Genomic DNA, 25,962 nt, shown 5'->3' on the forward strand with positions numbered 1-25,962 from the left:
CTTAAGCTACACCTAAGCGCCGTTGAACGCGTTTCCCATCCATACTCCCTACTTAAGCTACAACTAAGCGCCGTTGAACGCGTTTCCCATCCATACTCCCTACTTAAGCTACAACTAAGCGCCAACGGACTCGACCTGGCTTGCTTCCGAGGATGACTAGTTTGGGATGACCCAAACAATTTTTCAGGAGGCACATCCAGGTTTACTCAGTTTCTTGGAAACACGCTCTTCCCGACACCCCCCCCCAGGAGACCCGCCAGGTTCGCAACGGTTGCAGGCGACCCAGAGGAAAGTGAAACTTTACATTTATCTCTCGCTTGGAGCCCGGTTCACGCCCTTGCAGCCGCGGGCGCCACGCAAACCGATCCCTAATGCCGCCTTATCTCGCGCAGCATACATTCATTGATCGTGGCAAAGAGCGGCTGGCTCCGGGAGGGTCCCCAAGGCTGGCTGCGCCCCAATAACGCGCCCCGCAGGCCGCCCCCGGGGAAGGGAGCGGCCCGCCCGTCCTCCCGCCAAGGACTCACTGAAGAAGAGCCTGTAATCGACGCTATTGAGGGTACCCCGCTCCTCCACTCGGTAAGCAGCCATGCTGCTCAGGCGGACCGGCTCTCGAAATGAGCCACAAGAGCAAGGCAAACGCACCGCGCAGCCGCCCAGGGCGGGCCCTGATTTGTCCGACTGGCTCCTCCTCCTCCTTTTCGGCCCCGCCCCTCGCGGCATGGAGCAAGCATGCCGCCGGAGTGTTTCATCATCCGGTGCCAGAGTGCGCAGGCTCTCTTTTCTCAGCTGCTCCTCCGCAGGACTCCCGTTCGCCTATAGAAGTAGGAAAAGGTAGACTCCGTCATCCCTCCGTTCGCTTCCGACTCCCGTTTATGGAAAAGGCTGAGATCACCCTTCGGTCCGATTTCAACACACGGACGAAGAGGGACAGGGCAATTATCCTCCAGCATTGACTGGGTGTTTTGTGATATATTTTGAAGAGATCGTTACTTGTGGATCTTATTATCTTGCCTTCCCCGCAACAAAATGTAGACATAGTACAGTGTTTCTCAACCTTGACAATTTTAAGGCATGTGGACTTCAACTCCCAGAATTCCACAGCCAGCATTGCTGGCTGTGGAATTCTGGGAGTTGAAGTCCACATGCCTTAAAATTGTCAAGGTTGAGAAACACTGACATAGTAAATTATCATGGACATAGTCGTACCTGCAAGATGGGCACGAGACACTTTCTTCATCGGTTTATGGCAGTGTTTCTCAATCTCGGGAACTTTAAAATGTTTGGACTTCAACTCCCAGAATTCACTTATTAGCTAGCATGCTGTCAAGGGAATTCTGAAAGTTGAAGTCTACACATCTTAAAGTTCCAGAAGTTGAGAAATAATGGGGTTTTTTTTAATTAAATCACGTGCGGCTCTGTGTCTTATTTAAAGTTTGAGCTACTTTTAACACCAGGACGATAAAACGCTTATTTTCTAATTGGCCATAATGGTACTGCGTCTGATTAGTTAGAAAGTGTTATTAATTCTTACTAGGTTTTTACTGTTGTGGGAGGTCAGCCCCCCAGAGAAGGAAATATTAAAAGGGCAGAAAAATATATTTTCTCAAAGGATCTTAAAGAGGCAGAAAAGCATGCCCAATTTTTCTTAATAGCCCCAAGTCTCCCTCCCCCAAGCAGAAACCAGCTCTGTAAAAATGCAGATAATCTTGTCAGAAAGACTGTAATCAGGAAACTGGGATTAGGAAGAAAGATCCCTAGAACAGGGGTAGGCAACCTTGGCTCTTTTATGACTCGTGGACTTCAACTCCCAGAATTCCTGAGCCAGTCATGCTGAGGGGAAAGGGAGAGGTCCAAGCTGAGCCATGCTGACTCAGGAATTCTGGGAATTGAAGTCCATAAGTCATAAAAGAGCCAAGATTGCCTACCCCTGCCCTAGAATCAACACCACAAATCTAAGAGTCATCAGCCACAGCCACAGAGAAGCAGGATATGACCCTTGGGACATAATAGGATTAACCCACCACCATCAGAATACCAGAAGGGCACACCTAGAAGCAGGTCAAAATACATGACACAGGAAATACAAAGCCTCAAACAGGAACAGGAAACAGCCTCAAGAGCCCCAGAGGGTATAAAAACCCACTCCCTACATGTGCTCTCTCTCCTCTTTTTTTCCAGAGCCATTTTTCTGTCTGGCTCTCCTCTTTAATAAACCAGCCTTCTTTCTAAAGCAGTTGCCATGTTGTTTATTCCCGGCTTGGACTGAACCATGATGAAGACTTTTCCTTCAACACTGTATTGATTTGGCTAATGATTCTCATTATCTTTGTTCAGTTCTTAAATTTACACTGCTAACATGATTTCTTTATATCTGTTCCCATGCAATCTTACTTGAAAGAATAAGGTATTTATTTTCCTTTGTTTTAACATCTTGTAAATTCTTGTGCAATTTGTAAAATGTAAAATGTTTTGCCTTTTTTTCCTGACTTAACCATACAGGTAGTCCTCGACTTACAACAGTTCACTTAGTGACTGTTTGAAGTTACAATGGCACTGAAAAAAGTGACATGATCATTTTTCACACTTACAACCGTTGCAGCATCCCCGTGGTCATGTGATCAAAACAGACGCTTGGGAACTGACTCACATTTATGACCATTGTATTGTCCCGGAGCCGTGTGGTCATCTTTTGCGACCTTTTGACAAGCAAAGTCAATGGGGAAGCCAGATTCACTTAACAACCATGTTACTAATTTAACAACTGCAGAGATTCACTTAACAACTGTGGCAAGAAAGATTGTAAAATGGAGCAAAATTCACTTAATAGATGTCTCACTTAGCAACAAAAATTTTGGGCTCAATTGTCATAAGTCAAGGACTGTCTGTAAAAGAATAGAGTAGGGCAGAGGTCTTCACATCTGGCCCTTTTATGACTTGTGGACTTCAACTCCCAGAATTCTGGGAGTTGAAGTCCACAAGTCATAAAAGGGCCAAGTTTGAAGACCCCTCGAGTAGGGCTTCAAGGATTCAATCACAGCTGCTCTACCATTTTTAACACAGAGACATACAGATACACACCAACACACAGCATGAGAGAGAAGAGGAGGGTAGGGCCTGGGTTGCTGCAGTGAAAACAGACTGGTCTCAATTCCTATTTCCTAAATGGGCCCAATAGAATCAGTTGATGCATGTGTAGTTGAGATATGTTTACATCATTTTGCTGTCATTCACATTTTGGTTTTGTTGGGCCCATTTAGCATGGGCTTTAATTTTAGATCATAATGGTGGCTGGATATTTTGTAAATCGCAATCCAACAACCAATCTAGAAAGTTAGTGTGCTGTTGTGGTTAAACTGTAGTAGAGCCAAGGAAATCTGGCTAAGTGTCATATATATGGCACTTTGGTAATCTTAACATTACCAAAATATCCCTTAAACAGAGACTGAAGATTAAGGTCAAAGTAAAACAAAGGACTCCTATTATCTGCCTAGTCCAGGGGGATCTTCAAACTTGGCAACTTTAAGACTTGTGGACTTCAACTCCCAGAATTTCTCGCCGGACAATTGCATAATATGCAGCTATCATTTAGAAGCACCCATAGTACTGTTGTTGTCATGGTACCTTGCAATTAGTGTTGACTCCTGGGCACTGCCTGGACTAGTACCTGCCGTTTTCTTGGCAAGGTTCCAGAAATGGTTTGCCATTGCCTTCTTCCTAAGGCTGACAGAGAGTGAACCGCCCAAGGTGACCTAGCTGACTTTGTGCCTAGGGCGGCACTAGAACTCACAGTCTCCTGTTTTCTAGCCTGTTGCCTTAATCACCTGATGTAATCTCAGAAAAATTAGTGGAATCATTGCGGTGCTGATTTTGAGCAACAACTAAACGATTTATGCTTTTTGATGCGTATGATGCAAAGTTTATTATTTGCATTGAAGTAGCACAGCCAGTGGAATCCATTGGATGAGGTATTTGCATTATCAATGTATATTCACCACAACCTTCCTCCTCCAACTATACTTGATTTTCCTTTAAACAGAGGCAGGGAAGGAGAAAGATATTATGGTAGACTGAAACACATTAGAAGCATGCATGTTATGCAACCAAAAGTGGGGATTTGAAGATGGGAACATCTCCCACACCTCACATCCTTTCCTTAGTATCAACAATGATAAAGTATTTGATCTTCATAGTTTGCTTAAAGCATGTTTCTGAAACGGCTATGAGCATACAGTGGTATCTTGGTACTCAACTGCTTTGAAACTCATCAAATTTGGTACTCAATGTATTTTGATGCAAAAAAAATTTCCCCGATACTCATCATTTGTTTGATACTCAACACACAAGCCAGAACTTGTTGGTGTTGGCTGCCTTGTGACACATTGTATATTATTCCTTATGTGAAAAATTTATTTGGTTCTCATCATTTTTGGTACTCATTGTGCCTGCCAGAACCTATTAACTATGAGTACAGAGGTACCACTGTATTCTGAAAATATCTCGCATCTAGTAAAGTCAACTCATCATTTCAAAGAAGTTTGAAATATGCTCAGATGTCCCAAGCAGGGACGCTAACAGTTTTGGGAGAGCAACTTTTACTGTCCAAATCCTCCACCTTCAGCCCACGGTGAACTGCCTGCCCATTTTTGGCAAAAAACAATCCTGTTTTCAAAACACTGCTTTCTCTAGAATCAGAAGGCTCCACCGAATCAGAGCCTTGAACTTCAACGAATATCCGATTGCGTGCTCTAAAATGAAATCTACTGTGGTTACGATCAGAATATGTTTCTTGATGTTCCTTTTCTGCCGAGCAAAACTGGATTTTGAAGGCAGCTTGGAATCCTCTCCGGAAGTTTTCATTGAAGTAACCATAGATGATTGGATTGATACTACTGTTAAAGAAAGCCAGCCAGTGGGCAAATGGGAAAAAATAAACCGTGATGAGGCTGAGCTGATGGTCAGTCAGGTTCCCATAATCGGTCAGCAGCATTAAAGTCCAAAGGGGCAGCCAAGAGAGACTGAAGAACAATGCCACAATAATCAGCATATTGATAACTTTTATTTTCCTCTTAGAGATCCTTCTTCCCTCGCTGTCCTCTGACTGGGAGCCTCTTATAGGTGCAGAGGACTTGAAGAGTTTGAAGGCGATCCGAGCATACATGATCACAATTGCGATGAGAGGAGCAAGATAAATGTGTGAGAAAAGGACAGTGGTATAAATCTTGCGCATTTTTTGGTCTGGCCAGGCTTCCCAGCAGGAGTAAAAAGGGTAGGAGTTGTTATAAGCATCCAGCATGAAGTGGTTTTCATCTCGGGTGACAGTCAAGGTAACTGCGGAGGGGCACATTATGATTAAGGCTGAGACCCAAATGATGATTACGATGATCAGAGCTACCTGTAGAGTTAGTTTTTGTCTGAAAGGATACACAATGCAGCGGAACCTGGAAGAAAAAGAAAAAGCAGTCTGCTCAAATATTGGAACTGCTGTTTGAAACAAGCCTTCTTTTGTGGTTTGCTGTAACGTGGAACAGAAGAATGTCTACTTAACAATCTATTGGGAAGTGGCATCTTTTAGTTCCCTTGGGATTTCTGCTGCCTGGTGTGCTAATTATAACATGCAACCAACAAACATTACAAAGAACATTTGTTTCAACTTGACTACAAGCTGTCATCAGCAAAGCATAGGTGTATTAAGGAAAGAAGAAGAAAAAATTATTAGACCTGGGCTCAGATTCTTCTTCTGTGGTAAAGTAGTCAATTTTTATTACTCAGCCCAACCAACTTTGCAGGAATTGCTGTGACTGGATAATCCTAATATTAAAAAAATAATAATAAAATTTGTCAGAAAAGATGCTACCAGACTCCTCCTGATTTTAAGTTTATATATTAAGCAACATCCCACCACCTAGGAGGTCCATCCTATATATTAATATAAATTCATGATAGAAATTTTATAAAAATAACAAAATATATATTTTTAACCAAATTCATCAATAAAGGGGGGGTTCCATAAGGGCTAGGATCTAGAGCAGGGGTAGTCAACCTTGGCTCTTTTAAGATTCGTGGACTTCAACTCCCAGAATTCCTGAGTCAGCTAAGCTGGCTCAGGAATTCTGGGAATTGAAGTCCACGAGTCATAAAAGAGCCAAGGTTGACTACCCCTGATCTAGAGTTTACTTTAACAGAAGTAGTTATAAAAAGACATGAATAATACTTAGTATTGACTAAATCATCTTTTAAAATGTATTAACCCAGCTTTTTTAAATCAAGAGGCTATTCTGTTCTTTGTTTCAGGCAGCAAAGAGGGGTTTTTTTGGAGAAAGTTGGGAGAACAGAAGCCTGAAGAGAAAGATTAACCAAGAGAACACATTTCAGATCAGTAGAATGTCAGGTGACTCTATATAGCTTCATTTTGAGATTGAAAGGAAAGAACAGAAAATTAGTGAGGCAAGCTTACCTCTCTACTGCGATGGCCACCAGGGTGAACACGGAAGCTGAGACGGACATGCCTTGGACCAACCCACTCATCTTACACATAAAAGTATCAAATGGCCAGCCTGGAATGATAAGCAGAACATCCTAATAATATATTTAAATCCTAGTCTGACTCCACCTTTCAAGATTTTGCCTTGTTTAAGAATTGCTGAATCACATCTTAAGGTATTTTTTTTTTAAATCAAAGTTTTGTTATCTGATGGACTCTACATGTTATCCATCTAATTCATGTTTATTAGAATAGTGCACATGGACACTTGTATTTACCTGCACAGGACTGTGGTCGAAGAGGTATTACCAAATTCTGTGGACTGATCTCGGGGAGCTTAAGTACAAAGCTAGAATAACTGATATCCTCATTTAAGCACATGGTTGGCTCCTTTAGAGAATAGCCAACTCTCGGGTATTTAAAGTATTTTATGATTAAAACTGTAAGCTTTGAATGCTTTATTGCAGGGGTTCCCAATTGAGGGTGCGAGACGATATTCCACGGGGTGCGAAAACGTGGGTTTAGAAATTTCAAAATTATAGTGTATATGCATAATTCGTTGCCGTTATTTCGAACTTTTGTAAGGGGTGCGAAAATATATCAGAAGCGTTCTAGGGATGTGGGGTATGGAAAAGGTTGGGAACTGCTGCTTTATTGTAATCAAACCAGTGGCCCCAACCTGTCTGGTTCCTCCCTCATGCTACTAATCCAGGGCTTTTCAATCAGTGGTACGGGTACCACCTGTGGTACATTGGCACCTGGCAGATGGTATGTGACCATCCTAGAAAAGTGGTAGTGGGGGAGGGGAATGAGCTGAACCGGTGACAGCACCGCACAACCTGAGCGAGAGATCGCTGGAGCTGCAGGGCTGTCAGGGCTCAGCAGAAGCACCAGGATCAGTGCCGCTTTCCAGCTGATCGGCGCTTCTTTGGGGCTGTCAGGGCTCAGTGGAAGCGCCAGGATCAGCGCCAGGCTCCAGCTGGAGCTCAGTGCTCATCCTAGTGCTTCTGCTGAGTTCTGAAGAAGCACCAATCAGCTGGAAAGCAGCACTGATCCTGGTGCTTCTGCTGAGCCCAGAAGAAGTGCTGATCAGCTGGAATGTTGCCTTATCTCCAGAGTCTTGTGATTTACATTCAGATGCGTGGCAACTGATTCATATTTATGACAGTCACAGTGTCCCAGGGTCATGTGAAGTGACCAAAACCTGCTGCAACCACCCAGCAGACGGGGGGAATAAAAACCAAACACACCCCACCCCACCCCCGCTGCCAATCCCCAACAGAAATGCTCACAACAATGAAAACCTCAAACAGGAGGAAGAGCGCCGCTGGGTGGGCAGGCAGGTGTCTTGCTCGGCTGTGGCTTGGGGGGCATTTTTTTCAGTGCCATTGTAACTTTGAACAGTCATTAAGCAAACTGTTCTAAGTCGAGGAATACCTGTACTTTATCACTTTTTTTCCTCTTTTTTTTTTGGGTCATCAAGTTTTTGACACCTTGCTAGGCGACTGGTGTTACTTGGATATTGCCATATCCTAAAAGTGGTACAATGGGTGAAAAGGTTGAAAAGCCCTGTACTAATCGTTACTAGCTAATTGTTTTAAGTGGTGTTGGAGAAGACTTCTGAGAATACTGTGGACAACCCAACCAACCAACCAGCATGTGGATCATTGAACAAATCAACACTGCATTCTCATTTGAAGCACAAAGGACAAGATTCAAATTATCCTACTTTGGACATGTTATGCAAAGAACCAGTTCTCTGGAAAAGGCTCTAAGGCTGGTAAAGATGGAAGGAAAGAGAAAAAGAGGACAGCTAACAGAAAGGTAGATAGAATTAGTTACAGTGACAATGGGACGTTTGGAAGACCTGAAAGATCAGGTTAGGGATAGATTGTCATGGAGAAAATCTATTTATGTGAATGCTAGAATTATGAGATGGGACATAATCGAAAAATTATTTTAGGATTTTCTCACAATTTCAAGATTTTTTTTTAAATAGAAGTTGTATTGTGGGCTCATCTTTTATTGTGTATGGCCTCAGACTGTAAATATATTTTGACTGATTGATGATTCATTACTTTGAAATGCACTTTAGATATATTGAAATCCATTGCTTCAATTGGATCTGAGCATGCCCAGGTCTAAGATGTCAGTTGTACAATTGGTAGAGTCCAATGGATAAGGCCCAAAATGTATGTATTTGGAAGATGGTTTTCATTTATGACAATAATGAGTAAAAAAAATAGTAAATGCCATGATTCTTTCTAAAATTGGTTGAATTCTGAGTTTAACAGAATAGAATAATCTACAACACGGTTGGAAAAAAATCCATAAAATGTCTCTGATTTATGTATTTGCACTTATACTTTTTATACATCAGCTATAAATTCTTGTCAGCTAACAGTGTAAAAGCATACAAACAACATAGAAATATAAATATATAGAATGGAAACAGTAAAATGATTGATCAAAAACTGTGGATGATGCTAACTTACTATCTTCCAAACCTTTTTTGAAAAGTATCTTTTTAATTGGAGCAATGCAGCCTGGGGCAATGCATCCTGGCATACAGAGAATTATACATATCCTTGATGTGATAGGAGGGAAATAAAGTACTTTGCAAAACTGAATTCAGAAAATCAATACTGATTTGAATCCTTTCTAGAAGAATAAGACAGAATTAGACAGCAATAGACAGAATTAGCTTCTGATTCAAGAAACTCCTCCCCTCAAGATGCTGCTATAGGCTATTGCAGGGGTAGGCAACCTTGGCTCTTTTATGACTCGTGAGCTATGCTGGCTCAGGAATTCTGGGAGTTGAATTCCACGAGTCATAAAAGAGCCAAGGTTGCCTACCCCTGGGCTATTGCATTCCAAAACAACTAGACACAGAGACAGTTTTTCCCCTAGCACTCTGCTAAACATATAATTCCCACAGCCCTGTCTTTGCCTAAGGACATTTACCCATGTAGTAGGGCTGAATTACTATTTTCCTTTTCATCTTCTTGCCTATTACCTTTTCCTATTGGTATCTATGGTTATCACTTTGTTTGTATGTACACTGAGAGCTTATGCAAATTCCTTGTGTGTCCAATCATAGCTGGCCAACACAGAATGTTCAATTCCATTCAATTTCTCCATTAGATCCAGCAAGATGCCGTGCCAAATGGAACTTTCCTCTTAATCAAAAGTTGAAGGGGGCATTGCAGAGGGCTGTCATTTATTTCATTGAAATAAAATTGTATTGCTGTCAAGCAAGGATATGGGAAGGTTAACTTCGATGTCAGATTTTGAATGTTTATGGCTTTAGTAAATGTATGCATTATGCCAGTGATGGCAAACCTTTTAGAGTGCCCAAAAACTGCCCTGCCCATCCCCGCCTGCTCCGCCCTGCCCTGCCCACTCTGCCCCGCTCCGTCCGCCCACAGGGCCACCCACCGCCTCCACGGCCTGCTGCAAATCACCCAGGTGCCCCAGCAATGCCATGGCAGCCACACCCTCCGCCCGCGCCCCGCAGCATCAACTGCATGCGACAGGACGCGAGGGTGGAGTCTTGCCCTGGCTGCCATGTCCTTGGGTGCACTACTCCACACGGGCCGCGCTCGGGGGCAACTCTCCTCCAGGAGGGTTGCTGGTGAGGAGGGGGCCATGGTGGGAGGCGGGGCTGGGGTGAAGGCACACGTGCCCACAGAGAGGGCTCTGAGTGCTGCCTCTGGCACGCATGCCATAAGTTCGCCACCACTGCATTATACTGTTTTTAGTAATGTTGTTTTCATTGTTGATTGAGAGCTGCCAGAGTTGTACGTAAAATGGGTGGCTTTATGAATGTTTTCTATACAACAAACAAACAAACAAATAGGTATATTCCACAAAAGTCAGACTTCAATTTCGCAAATTCCCAGGATGAGAAATTTGGGACTGATCTCATCTGGGAGGCATCAGATTAAGGAATGCATAAACATCTTAAAAAATCTTTAATCAGTTTAAAAACATTTCTACTCGACTGGCAATTCTGATTACACGGATATCTGCAGGGATGGTGAAGAAGCTGTCATCTTTACTTTTCTGATCACTACTCCACCCCCTCATGGACAAGTTATTACTGTTTTATTATGGACAAAGATTTGGGTGTGCAAATTTAAATGCCAAAGCAAAGCAGCACAAACCTATATTACGGCACTGACTAGAAAGCTCATTCTATTGCAAAATTACAGCAATATGCAGCAAATGCTCAGTTTATATTTGCAGTCTCCACTAGGGGTCTCCATGATCACGGTCAGCTCAATGTATGAGATAGCACTATTCTTTTTGAAGCCTGTTTAAAAATGTTGGGCGTATTTATTTATTAATTTTTTGCCACTTTTCCCGTTTCAAAGCGACTCTGGGCAGCGTACAGCATTCAGAGGAGAATGCAGAAAACTTTTAGCCCTGGATATGAGAGACGGAGCTAAGATGGAGCTATAATAAAGATCACACTCAATTAAAACACAAATCTTTCTGTTTCAACTTGCAAAAAAGGAGCAACAAGGCAATAGAAAGATACCTTATGTCAGCGGTTCTCAACCTATGGGTCGTGACCGCATTTGGGGTCGATCGACCATTTCACGGGGGTCGCCAAGCAAGGCTGTCCGCCATTTTTTTCCCCTTTTCCGGCAGGTGCCTTACCTCCCTTGGGCTGGGCCAGCTGGTGGTTGGCCTGCTCCGTCTCTGCCGCTTGCCAGCTACGCCTCGGCCGGCGCAGAGGGCGGAACCACGCATGCGCGGCGCTCCCGGGCAGGGAAAGTCCTCGACTTACAACCGGTTTAGTCCTCGACTTACGACCGGTTTAGTCCTCGACTTACGACCAGTTTAGTCCTCGACTTACGACCGGTTGGGGGTCGCGGCATTAAAAAGGTTGAGAACCACTGCCTTATGTGGAATTTGAATTGTGGGTCAGAACTTTTTAGGGCTCTAATTTGCTGTTAGAATCTTGGGACCACATAAGGAAAACTGGTTGCATTTGATTGTGTAAAGAGAAGCTGTTTTATTGATAAGAAACACTGCTTTTTTAGAGTTGACAGAATTGCTGGAAATAGGCATTGTTTTCTGGTTTTTAAAGACTTTTTTTTTTAGGACTGCCTTTATTATTTTTATAAATAACCCAAAGTGGCGAACATACTTCATACTCTTTCCTCCTCTCCACCTCAACAACGCTCTGAAGTGAGTTAGGTTGAGAAAGAGACTGGCCTAAAGTCAACCGCTATTTTTATTTAAATGTTTAAATGATATTTAAATTTGCCTAAGACGGACTTGAACCTACAGAGTCCTGTGATTTATAGCCTGGTGCTTTCACCACTAGACCAAACTGGCTTTCTTGTTTCTTGTCAGCAAATGGAGAAATATTAATGGGATGAGATGCCTATCCCCCAGTTACTTTGTGCAATTTCCTTATTATTTCGTTTTACTCAATTGCAGAAGGCTGGATCTTTGCTACTAGTCAGTTTCATTCTGCCTTTGTTACAGTGAAGAAATACAGGTAGTCCTTGATTTGCAACTATTTGTTTAGTGACCGTTCAAAAACACAACGGCACTGGAAAAAGTGACTTATGACTGTTTTTCACACTTACAACTGTTGCAATATCCCCCATGGTCACGTGATCAAAATTGGTCTCAGGCAGGCACTCAAAAATAAAGGGCAGGAAAAGAAGGCACATTAAGATTCGCAAAATTCTGTTACTATAAACTTAAAACAAAAGTACTGACCTATATAACATTGGGTTTCTTAATCTAGTCTACCTTTTAGGGTTGACAGGAACTGAACCTTGTCACTGTCATTTTAGCAAGTCTGGGGGAAATGTCCTGGAAATAAATTCTCATGTCCTTTCAATCATAACATTTTTTTTCTGTTTTGTTCATAAAAGAAGTAAATATACCTTGTTTCTTGACAGACAAAGTGGTTTGCCTATTAAATTATAAGAATACTGTTTTATAGAGAAAATCGAGGATTTTTTTCCACACGAGTGCTGCTGGCAAATGAAACCCGAGTCTGTCCAAAAATATATTCTGAATTTTCCCTTCTTATGAATTCCTTTTGTGCCCTGCCATCTCTCAACGCAGTGTGAAAAAAAGATCACATCTATTTCAACATGTAATGATTTGACCTTGATTCCTGGGTGGATGTACAGATCCATATAGTTTTCTTGGAAATCCTATGCAGAGGAAAAATACACTCATCATTGACTTCTTCTGGGATTCCCCCCCACCCCAATTTCTCATTCAAGCCTACAGTCAGATTTCCTGAGGTGATTTATCCACACCAAGCCTGACACTCCTGAGCATTGTTCCAGATCAGCAAAAGTCAGCAAGATGAGACCACCTGCTTTGATAACACATAAATAAAAGAAAACCAAATATTTAAAACGAAGACAGAAAATTACACTATTTGATGGGAATATATGGCAAAAATAATATTGTCATGGGTCCTTAGTGTATTTTTATTTATTTATTTATTTATTTATTAAATTTGTATAGCCACCCCCTTACAAGAAGTGACTCTGGGTTGTGTAAGGTATCAAATAAAAACAGCAATTAAAATGCAATCATTATAAAAATATAAAAATCATTCTTAACATTTAAATGTATTAAAATCAAGATATGTAGTATGAAAATTAAAATTGGACTGTGCTGGAGGGATTCTCAAACTTAACTCTAAAGAGCTAATCAACATTCAGAAGCATAAATATGCTTTTAAGATGTCCAACTCTTTACACAACAAGACAATGTATATTTTCACTCACTCAAAATTTGCCTGAAAAATCTGATCTATTTTAAAGTGCCAGCAGGTGGCATAAGTGCAGGTTCCTAGTTACTTGTTACAAACAAGCAAGATTAATAGCTACTAGGGAAAAAGCATTTTCAAAAATGTTTTCCACCTTTCTATATTGATTGGTGCACCTCAGAACTCTTGTAGTTCTGCTATGAATAAAATAAACATATCTTCAGTTTTGCTCATGTGTAGGTATACTGTGAGGAAAATAAGTGTATCCTCAGTTCTGCAAATTACTCACACAAAAATATGGAATTCTAATTGAATATATATATTTTTATCCTTTATCTAACAGGCAGAGAGAAAAACAGGTGTTCAGTATACGGGTGTGGATTTTCATGATCAATACAGGAAGTCCTTGACTTACAAGGACTTCATTTAATGACCGTTAGAAGTTCAATGGCACTGAAAAAAGTGACTTACGACCATTATGACCATTGCAGCATCACCATGGTCACGTGATATATGTTTGGATGCTTGACAACTGACTCACATTTATGACGGTTGCAGTGTCTCAGAGTCATGAGATCCCCTTTTGCAAACTTCTGACAAGCAAAGTCAATGGGGAAACCAGATTCACTTAACAACTGTGTTACAAACTTAACAACTGCAGTGATTCACTTAACAAATGTGGTGAGAAAAGTCATAAAATGGGGCAAAACTCACTTAAGAAATTTCTCACTTAGCAACATAAATTTTGGGCTCAATGGTAGTCATAAGTTGAGGAATACCTGTATCTGCAGGTCAGGTTTGGGTTTCAGGGTTTAGTGATATGACAGATGATTTTCTGATGTGTCACCAATAACCATGCTAGCATCTTCAAAGGCCAAATATTCTGCTACACAGATCACAGGCAACTGAGCGGGGACTGACTGGACTTCTGTCTTTGTAGCCAGGACATTTGAAGATGTCCCCATAGAGATGTTCACTTCGTGATATTATCTGGCTTTGTCTTTGCTGTTTTCCAGATTATGCGTATCCAACAGCCTGGACCTATATTATAAACCTAAGCCCCAACGAACAGGCAAAATTCATAGGTTGTCTTACCCAAGGAAAGATTTAAGAGTTATCTATAGCAAGATAATCAGTGAAAAGCTGTCAATAAACTGCCCTGAAGAATTTCTGAAAAGAGATAAAATAAATTGCTCTGTTGGAATGAGGATTATGTTAATAAAGGAGAAGGTACTGTATCTGAAGTCTCTGGAAAAACATCTAATTCATTTCCATATCTTATTTGCAATGCTTGCCTTTTAACCTTTCCTTATCATTTATTTTAGATCAAAGGGATTGGAAGCAAATGAATTGTCTGTCATCCCATTATCTTTTCTTGTATTTCCCTTAAACCTGAATCTAATAAATATCACCTACAGTGAAGCATATAAAATATTGTTTAGGACTGAAAGACTCACTTTCAGTAATATAGTTGTGTTGTACGCTGCCCAGAGTCACTTGCTTGTGAGATGGGCAGCTATATAAATTAGATAAATAAATAAATATCTCAGAAAGAACATAAAAGTACCAGTCTCCACTCAAAGTCCAAACCACATGTTCCATCACCTTTCATAATAATGCTCTCTTCAGGGAAAGTCTTCATACCATTTAATCACAAAAGTAAAAAGTTTTACTTTCTTTTTTCTGAGAAAATGCAGGCAAGTAATACACCTGTGCAGTGCTTTTTTTGTAAAAAAAAAAAAAAATGCCGGAACTCACACACATCATACAACCCGCCTTGCCTTGCCTACCCTACAAGGTTTACCTTTGTAGCTGAAAAAAACACCTTCAATTTTTAGTGTATCTAAAAGACTAGGATTTTGTTCAAGGTAAGTTAATACTATTAATGTTACCATGCACTGTGTGGCTTTAAATTACAAGAAGGCATTTTATTCATCTTTTGGGACATTTACCACTGGCATACCCATATAGTTTAATGATGGAAATGTCAGCTTTCTGTGTGGAATGAAATTGGCCCAATAAAACAAAATGTGGTTGCTTTGTAAAAGACTGAATTATTTTTAAGAAGTTGTCAAACAAGGTGGAAAAATTTTCATTTGGAGTTTAATATGGATATTGACTTGAAACAAATTAAAGTTGAAAGTTTGTCAGTGAACAGATTACTTTTAATTTACCTTTAAGTTAAACCCAATTTAATAAATAGATTTGATTAAACCTTATACTGTAGGTCTACCTTTACATCTGACCAATACAGAATTAATATATATTATTAATAATAATAATACCTCCAAATCACAAGACATTGGCCTTATTCTTATTCTTCCCCTCTGCTGTTTGAATATAAAGTATAAAAGACTAAAAAGATCTTTTTGTAGACATCCCAGTCTTTGAACTACCCAAGGAACTGAAACAGCAAAGTTTCGCTGTCAGGCAAGCTTCCATGCCAGCCGCCTTTCTTTCCTCTTGCTTCGCCTCTTTTTAATCTCACACCCCACCTTCTGTGAAAGATGGCCTCCATGTTTATGTGTCTCCCATCGCCACCATCGGCCTCACACCACATGGTCCGACCCAGCCAATCAAGCCACACTCTGATTGTGGTGCTCCGGTGTCTCATGGCTCCTCCTAGAGGAGGCAGTCAGCGCTGGAGACAACCCCGCTTGCACCATACCGCCAGCGGGGCATTTTCAAAAACAAACAAGGATAGGAAGGGAAACAATAGGAAAAGAATGCAACTCTGGGAAATCCATCGAAAAAAGGTGCCGGAACTCTGTTCCGGTGTGTTCTATGACAAAAAAAAAAGCCCTGCACCTGTGCTGTCTCACAACTATAAACATTGTATAAAATCTCAAACTAGTATTTGTTCCATGGACGCCTGAACTACAAAATTAAGACTGCACTTCCAAATAAAATAAAATGCTATTGGAGCAATAATGATTTTTATGGATTTTTATTATAAGACCTTCATATCAGAGCTAGTGATGTTCTCCAAAATCATAAAACCCCAAAGTCCAATGTCTTGTAAATTAATTAGCAACCCTAAATATGTTGGGGAATCTTAGCATTTCTTTTCGTTTCCCCCTTTTTCAATATTCTCTGAATATTCTTGGTTTTCATTTACCTGTAATCAGGTTGTCCACCAGTGTGGTTGGCATGCAAAAAATCCCCACCAAGACATCGCTGATCGCTAGGTTGAGGATAAAGAAGTTGGTGACTGTTCGCATCTGCCGATTCTTTAGCACAATGAAGCACACCAACATGTTGCCAATCATGCACATGAAAAAGATAAAGGCATAGGCAACAATGAACATGGACGCTACTGGAGAAGAATGTTGATAGTAGGGGGAGAAGGTGGAGTTCCCCTTGTAGGTCTCGCCATGGCTTGTGTTCTTAGAGAATGGTGGGCTGCTCTTGGTAGGGCGCAGAATGATACCTGTGATGGAGAAGGAAGAAAATAACAGAATAACAGAATTGAAAGGGACCTTGGAGGTCTTCTAGTCAAACCCTCTATTCAAGCAGAAGACCCTATACCATTTCAGGCATGTGGCTGTCCAGTGTCTTCTTAAAAGACTCCAGTGTTGGAGCAACTACAACTTCTGAAAGCAAGCCATTCCACTGATTCATTATTCTCACTATTAGGAAATTTATCCTTAGTTCTATGTTGCTTCTCTTTTTGATTAGTTTCCATCCATTATTTCTTTATTATATATTTATATGTAATAAAAAGGCCAGCCTGCCAAATCAACTGAATCAGAAGCAATGTGGATACATCTCAGAAGGCACCCTCCCTAGCTTCTTTGATATTCTTCTGCTGTCAGGTTTGCAGTGTAGTCCAGATAGGAACCATGGCCAGTAAGTAGATTTCTCCCCTGTTATCTTTATATCCAAGAGACTTTGCCATGCCCACATTCTGTCTGTGGGCTCAGTGCCTCTTATCCAACTTTTCCCTTTTCTGTGACTCTTCCCTCTGTTCTCTCAAGGTCATTCCCTCATACCATTACACTTGTGGGATTCTGTTTCCCATCATCCCTCACTGTTAGACAATCTGGCTTAGTTTACTACATTTATGTTTAGTACAGTGATGGTGAACCTTTTAGAGACCGAGTGCCCAAAAACCGCCCCACCCCCGCTCTGCCCCCCCACCTCGCCCCCCAAAGAGCCACCCACTGGTTCCACGGCCCGCCAATCGCCCAGGCGGCCCAGCAGTGCCATGGCGGCCATGCCCTCACCTGTGCCCCGCATCATCTGCATGCGACAGGGCACGAGGATGGAGTCTTGTCCCCGCTGCCCGGCTGCCATTTCCTTGGCTGGGCTGCTTTGTGCAGGCTGCCCCTGGGGGCGACTCTCCTCCGGGGTGCTGTGGCAATGGCACGTGCCCACAGAGAGAGCTCTGAGTGCCCCCTCTGGCATGCGTGCCATAGGTTCGCCACCACTGTTTTAGTAGAACCTAGAGAACCCGTGTCCCATTGAGTCATCATTTCAGAGATATTTCCTTATCTAAACTGAGAAGCCGAATGACCTTAGGTGGGAAAAAAGCAGTGGTAAGTGGGAGCAATTTCTGACTTCCTTCTGGCTTTCCATTCAGATTCCTTGTGGGAAGCTGGTGGGGAGCATCAAAAATCTTTCTTTCCCCTTTCCCCCTTCCTTCCTTCCTTCCTTCCTTCCTTCCTTCCTTCCTTCCTTCCTTCCTTCCTTCCTTCCTTCCTTCCTTCCTTCCTTCCTTCCAAGGAAAAGTCTTCATCATGGTTCAGTCCAAGCTGGGAATAAACAACATGGCGACTGCTATAGAAAGAAGGTTGCCGTTTATTGAAGAGGAGAGCCAGACAGAAAGATGGCTCTGGAAGAAAAGAGAGCGAGCACCTGTAGGGAGTGGGTTTTTATACCTTCTTGAGCCTTTTGTTTCGAGTTGTTCCTGTGGCATGAACTTTGACCTGAGTGTGCCTTTCTGGTATTCTGATGGTGGTGGGTTAATCCTATTATGTCCCAAAGGTCAATCCTGCTTCCCAGGGGCTGTGGCTGGTGACTCTTAGATTTTTGGTGTGTTGATTCTAGGGATCTTTCTTCCTAATCCCAGTTTCCTGATTCCAGTCTTTCTGACAAGATTATCACATCTGCAGTTCTGCAGACTTGGCTTCTGTTTGGGACAGAGAAACTTGGGGGCAGGGTTGGTTTCTACTTTTAAAATCCTTTAGGGAAAGACAGAATTGTCTTTTAAATATTTCCAACAATATTTCTTTCTCTGGGGAGGAGGCTGACTTCCCACACTTCCTTCCTTCCTTCCTTCCTTCCTTCCTTCCTTCCTTCCTTCCTTCCTTCCTTCCTCCCTCCCTCCCTCCCTCCCTCCCTCCCTCAGTTAAAGGTCATGACAACAGAGTTTTCATAATATTTAGATCCAAGGTCACCATCTTGACTTTACCATACCCTGGGGGACACCCCTGATCATCTCAGGGCCATGGATTCTTTTTCAAAGCAACCAGATAGACTATGGAAAATAAAGCAATTATATTCCAAGCATGAGGATTTTCTGTCCCCTTATTTTAAGCACTCTGAAGAAAATGTCAGTTCGTAGTGTGTGATATTCTCATTTAATAATGAATGTCAAGGTTGAATTTGCCAATTCAGAGATGGTTTGTAGTTGCTGAAATCCTGAAATTATCAGTTCTGCATCTAGACTCTCAATAGCTAAGCTACCCTGAAGTGAAAAGGATTAAACATTATGCCACATGGTTGAAAGAAGGAAAAATAATGTTGCCACAACATACGTAACTCAGACATTTGGGTTAATGTGTTGTAAATAGAATAATGACGTGTTTATGAGATAGATGGCTTATATAAATTGGATAGATATAGATAGATAGATAGATAGATAGATAGATAGATAGATAGATAGATAGATAGATAGATAAAAAAATAAAATATCCCCCCAAATAGGCAGTTGACCCAAAGAAGCAGACCCTATCATGCACAGAGGTTAAATTAATTTCATTCAGTTATGGTGTTCCATCTGTAATCACCCACAGAGTAAGCAACATAAAGGACATAAATTGTGACAATTGCCCAGATTTTAGAACAATGGAACAATTTAAAACATTTGTTATTTGTTCTGTTAGCTATTTGACAATTTGGCCTCCTGCATCCATTGAATGAAGGTCCAAAATTTAAGGTTTCACATGGGATATTATGCAAGTTCTGGAGAAACTGTGGGTACAACTCTGTTCACAAAATGGTGATTTTTTTTTTAAATCCAGTTACCGTGAATAGAAACTGCCAGAACCACCACTTTTGATTCAATTAACCGCGTTGTGAATATCCACAGGAAGAGAGCACGGTATCAGATCTGGAATTCAGCCACTGCAGAGGCCTTTGTGTAAGCAGAATGATTTTCAATCTTTGTTATTTTCAGCAGGCAATTCAAGGCGCTTGGAAACACCCCCTTAATAAAAGACTATTATTGCAAGGTAGCGGGGTTCTCCTATGAAGGATCAGTATTTATTTACACCATCTCTTACTGAATTTATTTATTTTGGATTGTTTTAAGTTATTTTATCTGTTTTATGCAAGTAGGATTGTAAGCTGCTCAGAGATGTTTGACTGAGATGAGAAGCCATAGAAATTAATTAATTAAATAAACATTTTATCAATTCTTCACTACAGTGTCTTCAGAAAAATCAGAGACCTAGGAACAGAAGAATGTGATATTATTTTCTCATTGAATGTCACAACACACTTCATGTCCACAGATCCAGAATTAGTGAAATAATTTGTTGCATCAATACTACACAACACACCCAGCTTAGCCAAAGACACTAAGGTTGAAATACCAAGAATAATGGATCCCCTCATCCTTTGCTGCACTACCTAGTTTCAGTTTGATGGACAAATAAACCAACAAATCAGATGGGATCGCCACTCATAGGACTCATAACAGAGGCTGTAACGTAGTGACAAAAAAATATAGCACTCCCATGGATACAGCTAAAGGTATGGATCCATTATGTCAGGGGTCTTCAAACTTGGCCCTTTTATGATTTGTGGACTTCAACTCCCAGAATTCCTCAGCCAGGCACGCTGGCTGAGGAATTCTGGGAGTTGAAGTCCACAAGTCATAAAAGGGCCAAGTTTGAAGACCCCTACATTATGTAGAAAACCACTTCGTAATGATAAGGAACAAAAAATGGTATAGGGTTTCCTGCCTGAGCAGGGGGTTGTACTAGATGACCTCCAAGGTCCCTTCCAACTTTACTACTATTATTATTATTAACCAGGAAAAAAAAACACATGAAACCATCACCTTTGGAGAAATAATAATCACAAGGGAAGAAGAAAACAACAATACTGGCTGTATGCCTTGTGTTCACTCCTGGATATCTTCATCAGCACAAGAAACAATGACAAACGGGAGCCCATGTCTACCAGAAAGTAACCTATAGTATCCTAGATAACACGTTTCATTGGTTTATCAAAATATAAAATACAAAACATACAAAGGAAAATAAAGATAAGGAGAGAAAAGGAGAAGAGAAAAAAGTGCAGGGCAGATGGAAAAAGGGGGGGGGAATGCTGACTTCTGACACCTTTTGGTGCAGTAGAATAAGGTAATAACATAAAACCTCAACTTTTTACTTTTATTTAATAATATATACTAGCAATTTCTATAACATCAAACCTATCTAATCGGCAAAACCCAAAGTCAGTAACCTGCAGTATCCTACTGCCCCCGACCTCTTAGAAGAAGAACTATGTAAGAATGTTACTCAAACAAGCACAAACACGCTGCAGCAAACTGGAACCAGCAGAAAGCGGAAGCAGACCATGTATGCAACATCTTCCGACAAAATGGATAGCAACACAATTTTATCAAAAAGTGCTTCGTAACACAACCAGCACAATGTGTGAAAAGGATAACACTTCCATACTTCAAAAACATCTCAGAAACAACCAATTGACTGCTAGAACCACAAAGTATCATTGTAGCATACAAACCAACTAAAGCTCTCCAAAACATTTTAAGCAAACAAAATGACCGAGTAACCCAAGAAGAAAAAAAACAAGGTCCATGTACAATATACAGTAGAAGGTCTGCAATAGTCACAGGTAGAAGACTACAGAGCACATGCATAAACACCAACTGCTTTCAGAAGACATGACAAAAACTCCTTAATTTCACAACAGAAGGGCAGACTCAGCCACAGTTAGTAGCTTAGACCAAGCCAAATTTAAAAATACTACAGAATTCATGGCAGCTTGTCATTCAGACAAATCAGCCATCAATAGACAGATAGAGATAAACCACATTTTCCCACCATTCAAAGGAGACAATAAGAAAACCTAACAAAGAAACAAACCACCAAGGAAGAACACCACCCCCCTCCAAAAAAAACAACCCACTGCTGCATGTAAATAGGCAGCAACCCATATTCCCTTGCACTGCTGATGTTACCTAGTTGGGTAATGCAACATTTGCAAGCAAACAACCAAGCTCAGAGACCACGAAGAACACTACAGTTCAACCTTGAGCCTACATATATCCTCTCCTATGGGAACATTTTAAAATGCTTGAAAATTAATTGAACTAAGCAGTGTTTTAGGAAGGACCAACATGTAACCTTCGTGTTCAGAACTTTCTTCCTAAAGGAATATTTAACCTAAAGAAAACACTAAAGGCTGTAATTGTACCACTTGGAGTAACTAATTGGGANCTACAGTTCAACCTTGAGCCTACATATATCCTCTCCTATGGGAACATTTTAAAATGCTTGAAAATTAATTGAACTAAGCAGTGTTTTAGGAAGGACCAACATGTAACCTTCGTGTTCAGAACTTTCTTCCTAAAGGAATATTTAACCTAAAGAAAACACTAAAGGCTGTAATTGTACCACTTGGAGTAACTAATTGGGACTTAAGTGTATAAGAAACGGGACTTACTTCTATGAAACCCTGTGTAGGACTATTCTGTCTGAAAACAGATTTTAGTCTGCACAACTCTATGACTGCCTCCTCCAATCAAGTCTCTCTTGTTATCTCCTCAATGCTACAGAATATTTGAAGGGCAGCAAATTGAGAACACTGGTTTATATCCTAATAAATATGCTAGTCTTTTAGATGGTACTTGATCCTTTGTTGCTCATGCCAAGGCAGTCCTTATTTACTGATACCTGGTCTGTCATCTCAGATGTTATGTAACCATTCATCTGCCAGCTCCATGCACTCCACATGGAATTGAAAATGCTGATATTCTCTGACTTCTGCTCCATCGGCTTGGAAAATTAAACTTAGTGGCAGACTTAAGCAATCTAATTCTGACATTTTTTCCAATACTTTCTTGAGAATAAACAAATCAAGAAGGATTTCCTTGTAGCTTCTTTTTCTACTATATTTGATCAACCCTTGAAGATTCTGTAATAAGATTTGAGTGCATCTCTCATGTATGATGCTTTGACTCTAAAGTTGCACAAAGAGATTTTTAAAAGACCTCAGCCATGACAAGCCAGATCACGTCTAGAGATGGGACTTTGAGAGTTTTTTCCAGTCAAGGAATATATATTAATTGAGCCTGGAGTAGGAACAAAGAAAGGAACAGCTTTCTACAGAGGAGTTACCAGAGAGAAAGATGAGTCATCTTTTTGTCCCAAAAACCAAGACGTGTGAAATGCTTCTCCCCGGAACAGAAAATCTATGTTGAGCTAAAAGCAGGAAAACAGATTGAGCTACTCTGCAAGAAATCCTATGAAAGCATTGAGGTCCTCTAGTCTAGAAACTCCAAGCTAGTTGTAGGGCTTTTCTGCAAATCCCTCATCTTATCTTTGGCCTGCAGGAATAGCCTACTACTGCACAAAACGTCGTCGTCGTCGTAGTAGTAGTAGTAGTAGTAGTAGTAGTAATAATAATAATAATAATAATAATAATAATAATAATAATAATAATAAAAAGTTGGAAGGGACCTTAGAGGTCATCTAGTCCAACCCCCTGCTCAGGCAGGAAACCCTATACCATTTCAGACAAATGGCTGTCCAGTCTCTTCTTAAGAACTTCCAGTGTTGGAACATTCACCATTTCTGGAGGCAGGTTGTTCCACTGGTTAATTGTTCTAACTGTCAGGAAATTTCTCCTTAGTTCTAGGTTGCTTCTCTCTTTAGTTAGTTTCCATCCGTTGCTTCTTGTCTTGCCCTCAGGCACTTTGGAGAATAGCTTGACTCCCTCTTCTTTGTGGCAGCCCCTGAGATATTGGAAGTCTGCTATCATGTTCCCCCCCTCGTCCTTCTCTTCATTAAATTAGACATACCCACCCCCCTCGTCCTTCTCTTCATTAAACTAGACATACCCAATTCCAGCAACCGTTCCTTATAATTTTTAGCCTCCAGTCCCTAATCATCTTTGTTGCTCTTCTCTGTACTCTTTCTAGAGTCTCAACATCTTTTTTACATTGTGGTGACCAAAACTGAATGCAGTATTCCAAGTGTGGCCTTACCAAGGCATTGTAAAGTGATATTAATACTTCACGTGATCTTGATTCTATCCCTCTGTTAATGCAGCCTAGCACTGTGTTGGCTTTTTTGGCAGCTGCAGCACACTGTTGGTTCATATTTAAGTGATTGTCCACTAGGACTCCGAGATCCCTCTCACAGTTACTACAATTGAGCAAGGTACCCCCTATACTATACCTGTGCATTTGGTTTTTCTTGCCTAAGTGTAGAACCTTACTTTTTTCACCACTGAATTTCATTTTGTTAGATAGTGCCCAGTGTTCAAGTCTGTCAAGATCCTCCTGTATCTTAAGCCTATCTTCTGGAGTGTTGGGTATTCCTGCCAGCTTGATGTCATCTGCAAATTTGATGAGTTCCCCATCTATCCCCTCGTCCAAATCGTTGATGAAGATGTTGAAGAGCACTGGGCCTAGAACAGAGCCCTGGGTTGTGGGTTGCTCAGTACACTAGAGCAGAGTAAAAGGAGATTCAGTACACTAGACTTAACTATAAGGTGTTTGGGTAATTTATAGTTGAGTATATTGTGGGAATTTGACTATTGTGTCAGCATGCTATGTTAAGGAGGACTTCACTTCCAACCTTAAAAAAGGTTTATTTTTTGGACATAACAAGTTGTGTGAACAAAGGAATTAATGTAAAGGTGGAAATGTTCCTTGGATTGTGGGCTGAAAATTGGTCCCACTGACTACAGAGGATGCCGTCAGAAAGATGGAGAAATTACTGGGAAGGTGAAAAAGAGTGTGCCATTTTTAGGATGGCAATGAAAGTCTAAAATACACACAAATTGGATCAGTGACAAAAATGGGCATATTTCGGCAGCATGATTTGGGACTGATTTGGGGATTTGCTGAAAATTTGATTTTGCCAACAAATGCTAGTAGTGCAATTTCAAACACAGCCATAGCACATAGATTGCCATCTCTTGTTTAAAAGTATTTGAAGTCTTCATATCCTTCTCAGAAAACCAAAATCCAAATATGAGCTGGCACCTCTGAAACGTTCTCAACTTGGAAAAAAGCTACAGGAACGCTATAAGCAGTGGATGTAGGAGACATTTGGATATCCCAAAGGAGATCAAAGAGTTATTTTAAGAGAAAAACGAACCTAATGAAGGATACATGTTCTTCATGAAGGTGGAAAGATTAAGAGCTGAAGCTGATGAGGCAAGAATATCAGTTTTCAGGCTTGACAGAGCCATTATATAAACCAGCGGTTCTCAACCTATGGGTCACGACCCCATTTGGGGTCGATCGACCATTTCACGGGGGTCGCCAAGCAAGGCTGTCTGCCATTTTTTTCCCCTTTTCCGGCGGGTGCCTTACCTCCCTTGAGCTGGGCCAGCTGGTGGTCGGCCTGCTCCGTCTCTGCTGCTTGCCAGCTACGCCTCGGCCAGCGCAGGGGGCGGAACCATGCATGCGCAGCGCTCCCGGGCAGGGAAAGTCCTCAACGTACGACCGGTTGGGTAGTCCTCGACTTACGACCGGTTTAGTCCTCGACTTACGACCGGTTGGGGTCACGGCATTAAAAAGGTTGAGAGCCACTGATATAAACAATGAGCAGATGTTTCCCAATCTCAAGATTGGGAAAAAGTAGCCAAAATTACATTGAAGAAAATGCCTTGAATTTACACTCTAGAGCAGAGATACACATAGGGCTTCATTTTTTGTATGTTCTGTAGGGAGAGAGACGTTGTATCTGGTCTACAATAAAGTCGTATCTGATAAAGTTGCAAATCCCCAAGTATGAAATTAAGAATCTAAACAGTCAAGATTTATTGCTCAAAAGATGGCGATGAACATAGAGATCATCATGCAGATAGGGATAGGGATGCCATGCGTGCGCGCGTGCACTCACACACACACTCATACACACAGACAAAAGCAAAAACATAATCCAAGGTATTTACTTTTATGGAGTTACCCCCAAAACATGGCTGAGATAGGAGCAAACCATTTTATTGCCTCTAGCCATTCAATCATTAAACCTTTAGAAAAGGGTAATGTTTGGTCCCTGTCATCTCCATTCATTTCAAAATGACTTAGATCTTGCACTGGCTCAGTTGTGGGACAACTATTTCTCTATGAATGGACAACAGGAATGGATTGCCAGAGTTCAATATTTTGGAACTTCTCTGATTTTATACTTATACTCTAATTAAGAAAAGGTACATGGGATGAATTTTCTTTCCCCCTCTTCCATTTCCTGCAACAGGTGTTGGAAGAGTGATAGAGGCATCAGGG

The 25,962-nt window shown here is 41.1% G+C and overlaps 2 protein-coding genes across 2 annotated transcripts in view; both read right to left on the reverse strand.

The window, feature by feature from the left end:
- Positions 1-639, reverse strand: part of PPA1 (pyrophosphatase (inorganic) 1) — an 18,130-nt gene extending 17,491 nt beyond the window's left edge. Inside the window, exon 1 of the mRNA XM_015825651.1 lies at positions 528-639. Coding sequence (XP_015681137.1) covers positions 528-591 — 64 coding nt within the window. The 5' untranslated portion in view covers positions 592-639. The remainder of the gene's footprint in view (positions 1-527) is intronic.
- Positions 640-4,549: 3,910 nt separating this feature from the next.
- Positions 4,550-16,642, reverse strand: NPFFR1 (neuropeptide FF receptor 1). The gene is made up of 3 exons (XM_029286025.1): positions 16,360-16,642; positions 6,458-6,557; positions 4,550-5,441 (listed from the first exon to the last, which is right to left on the reverse strand). The coding sequence occupies exons 1-3, from the start codon at positions 16,547-16,549 to the stop codon at positions 4,550-4,552; spliced, it is 1,182 nt and encodes a 393-aa protein (XP_029141858.1). The 5' UTR covers positions 16,550-16,642.
- Between the last annotated feature and the right edge of the window lie 9,320 nt (positions 16,643-25,962).

Source organism: Protobothrops mucrosquamatus, unplaced genomic scaffold (genome assembly GCF_001527695.2).
Source record: "Protobothrops mucrosquamatus isolate PMUCROS unplaced genomic scaffold, P.Mucros_1.0 scaffold2740, whole genome shotgun sequence".
Taxonomy (NCBI): domain Eukaryota; kingdom Metazoa; phylum Chordata; class Lepidosauria; order Squamata; family Viperidae; genus Protobothrops; species Protobothrops mucrosquamatus.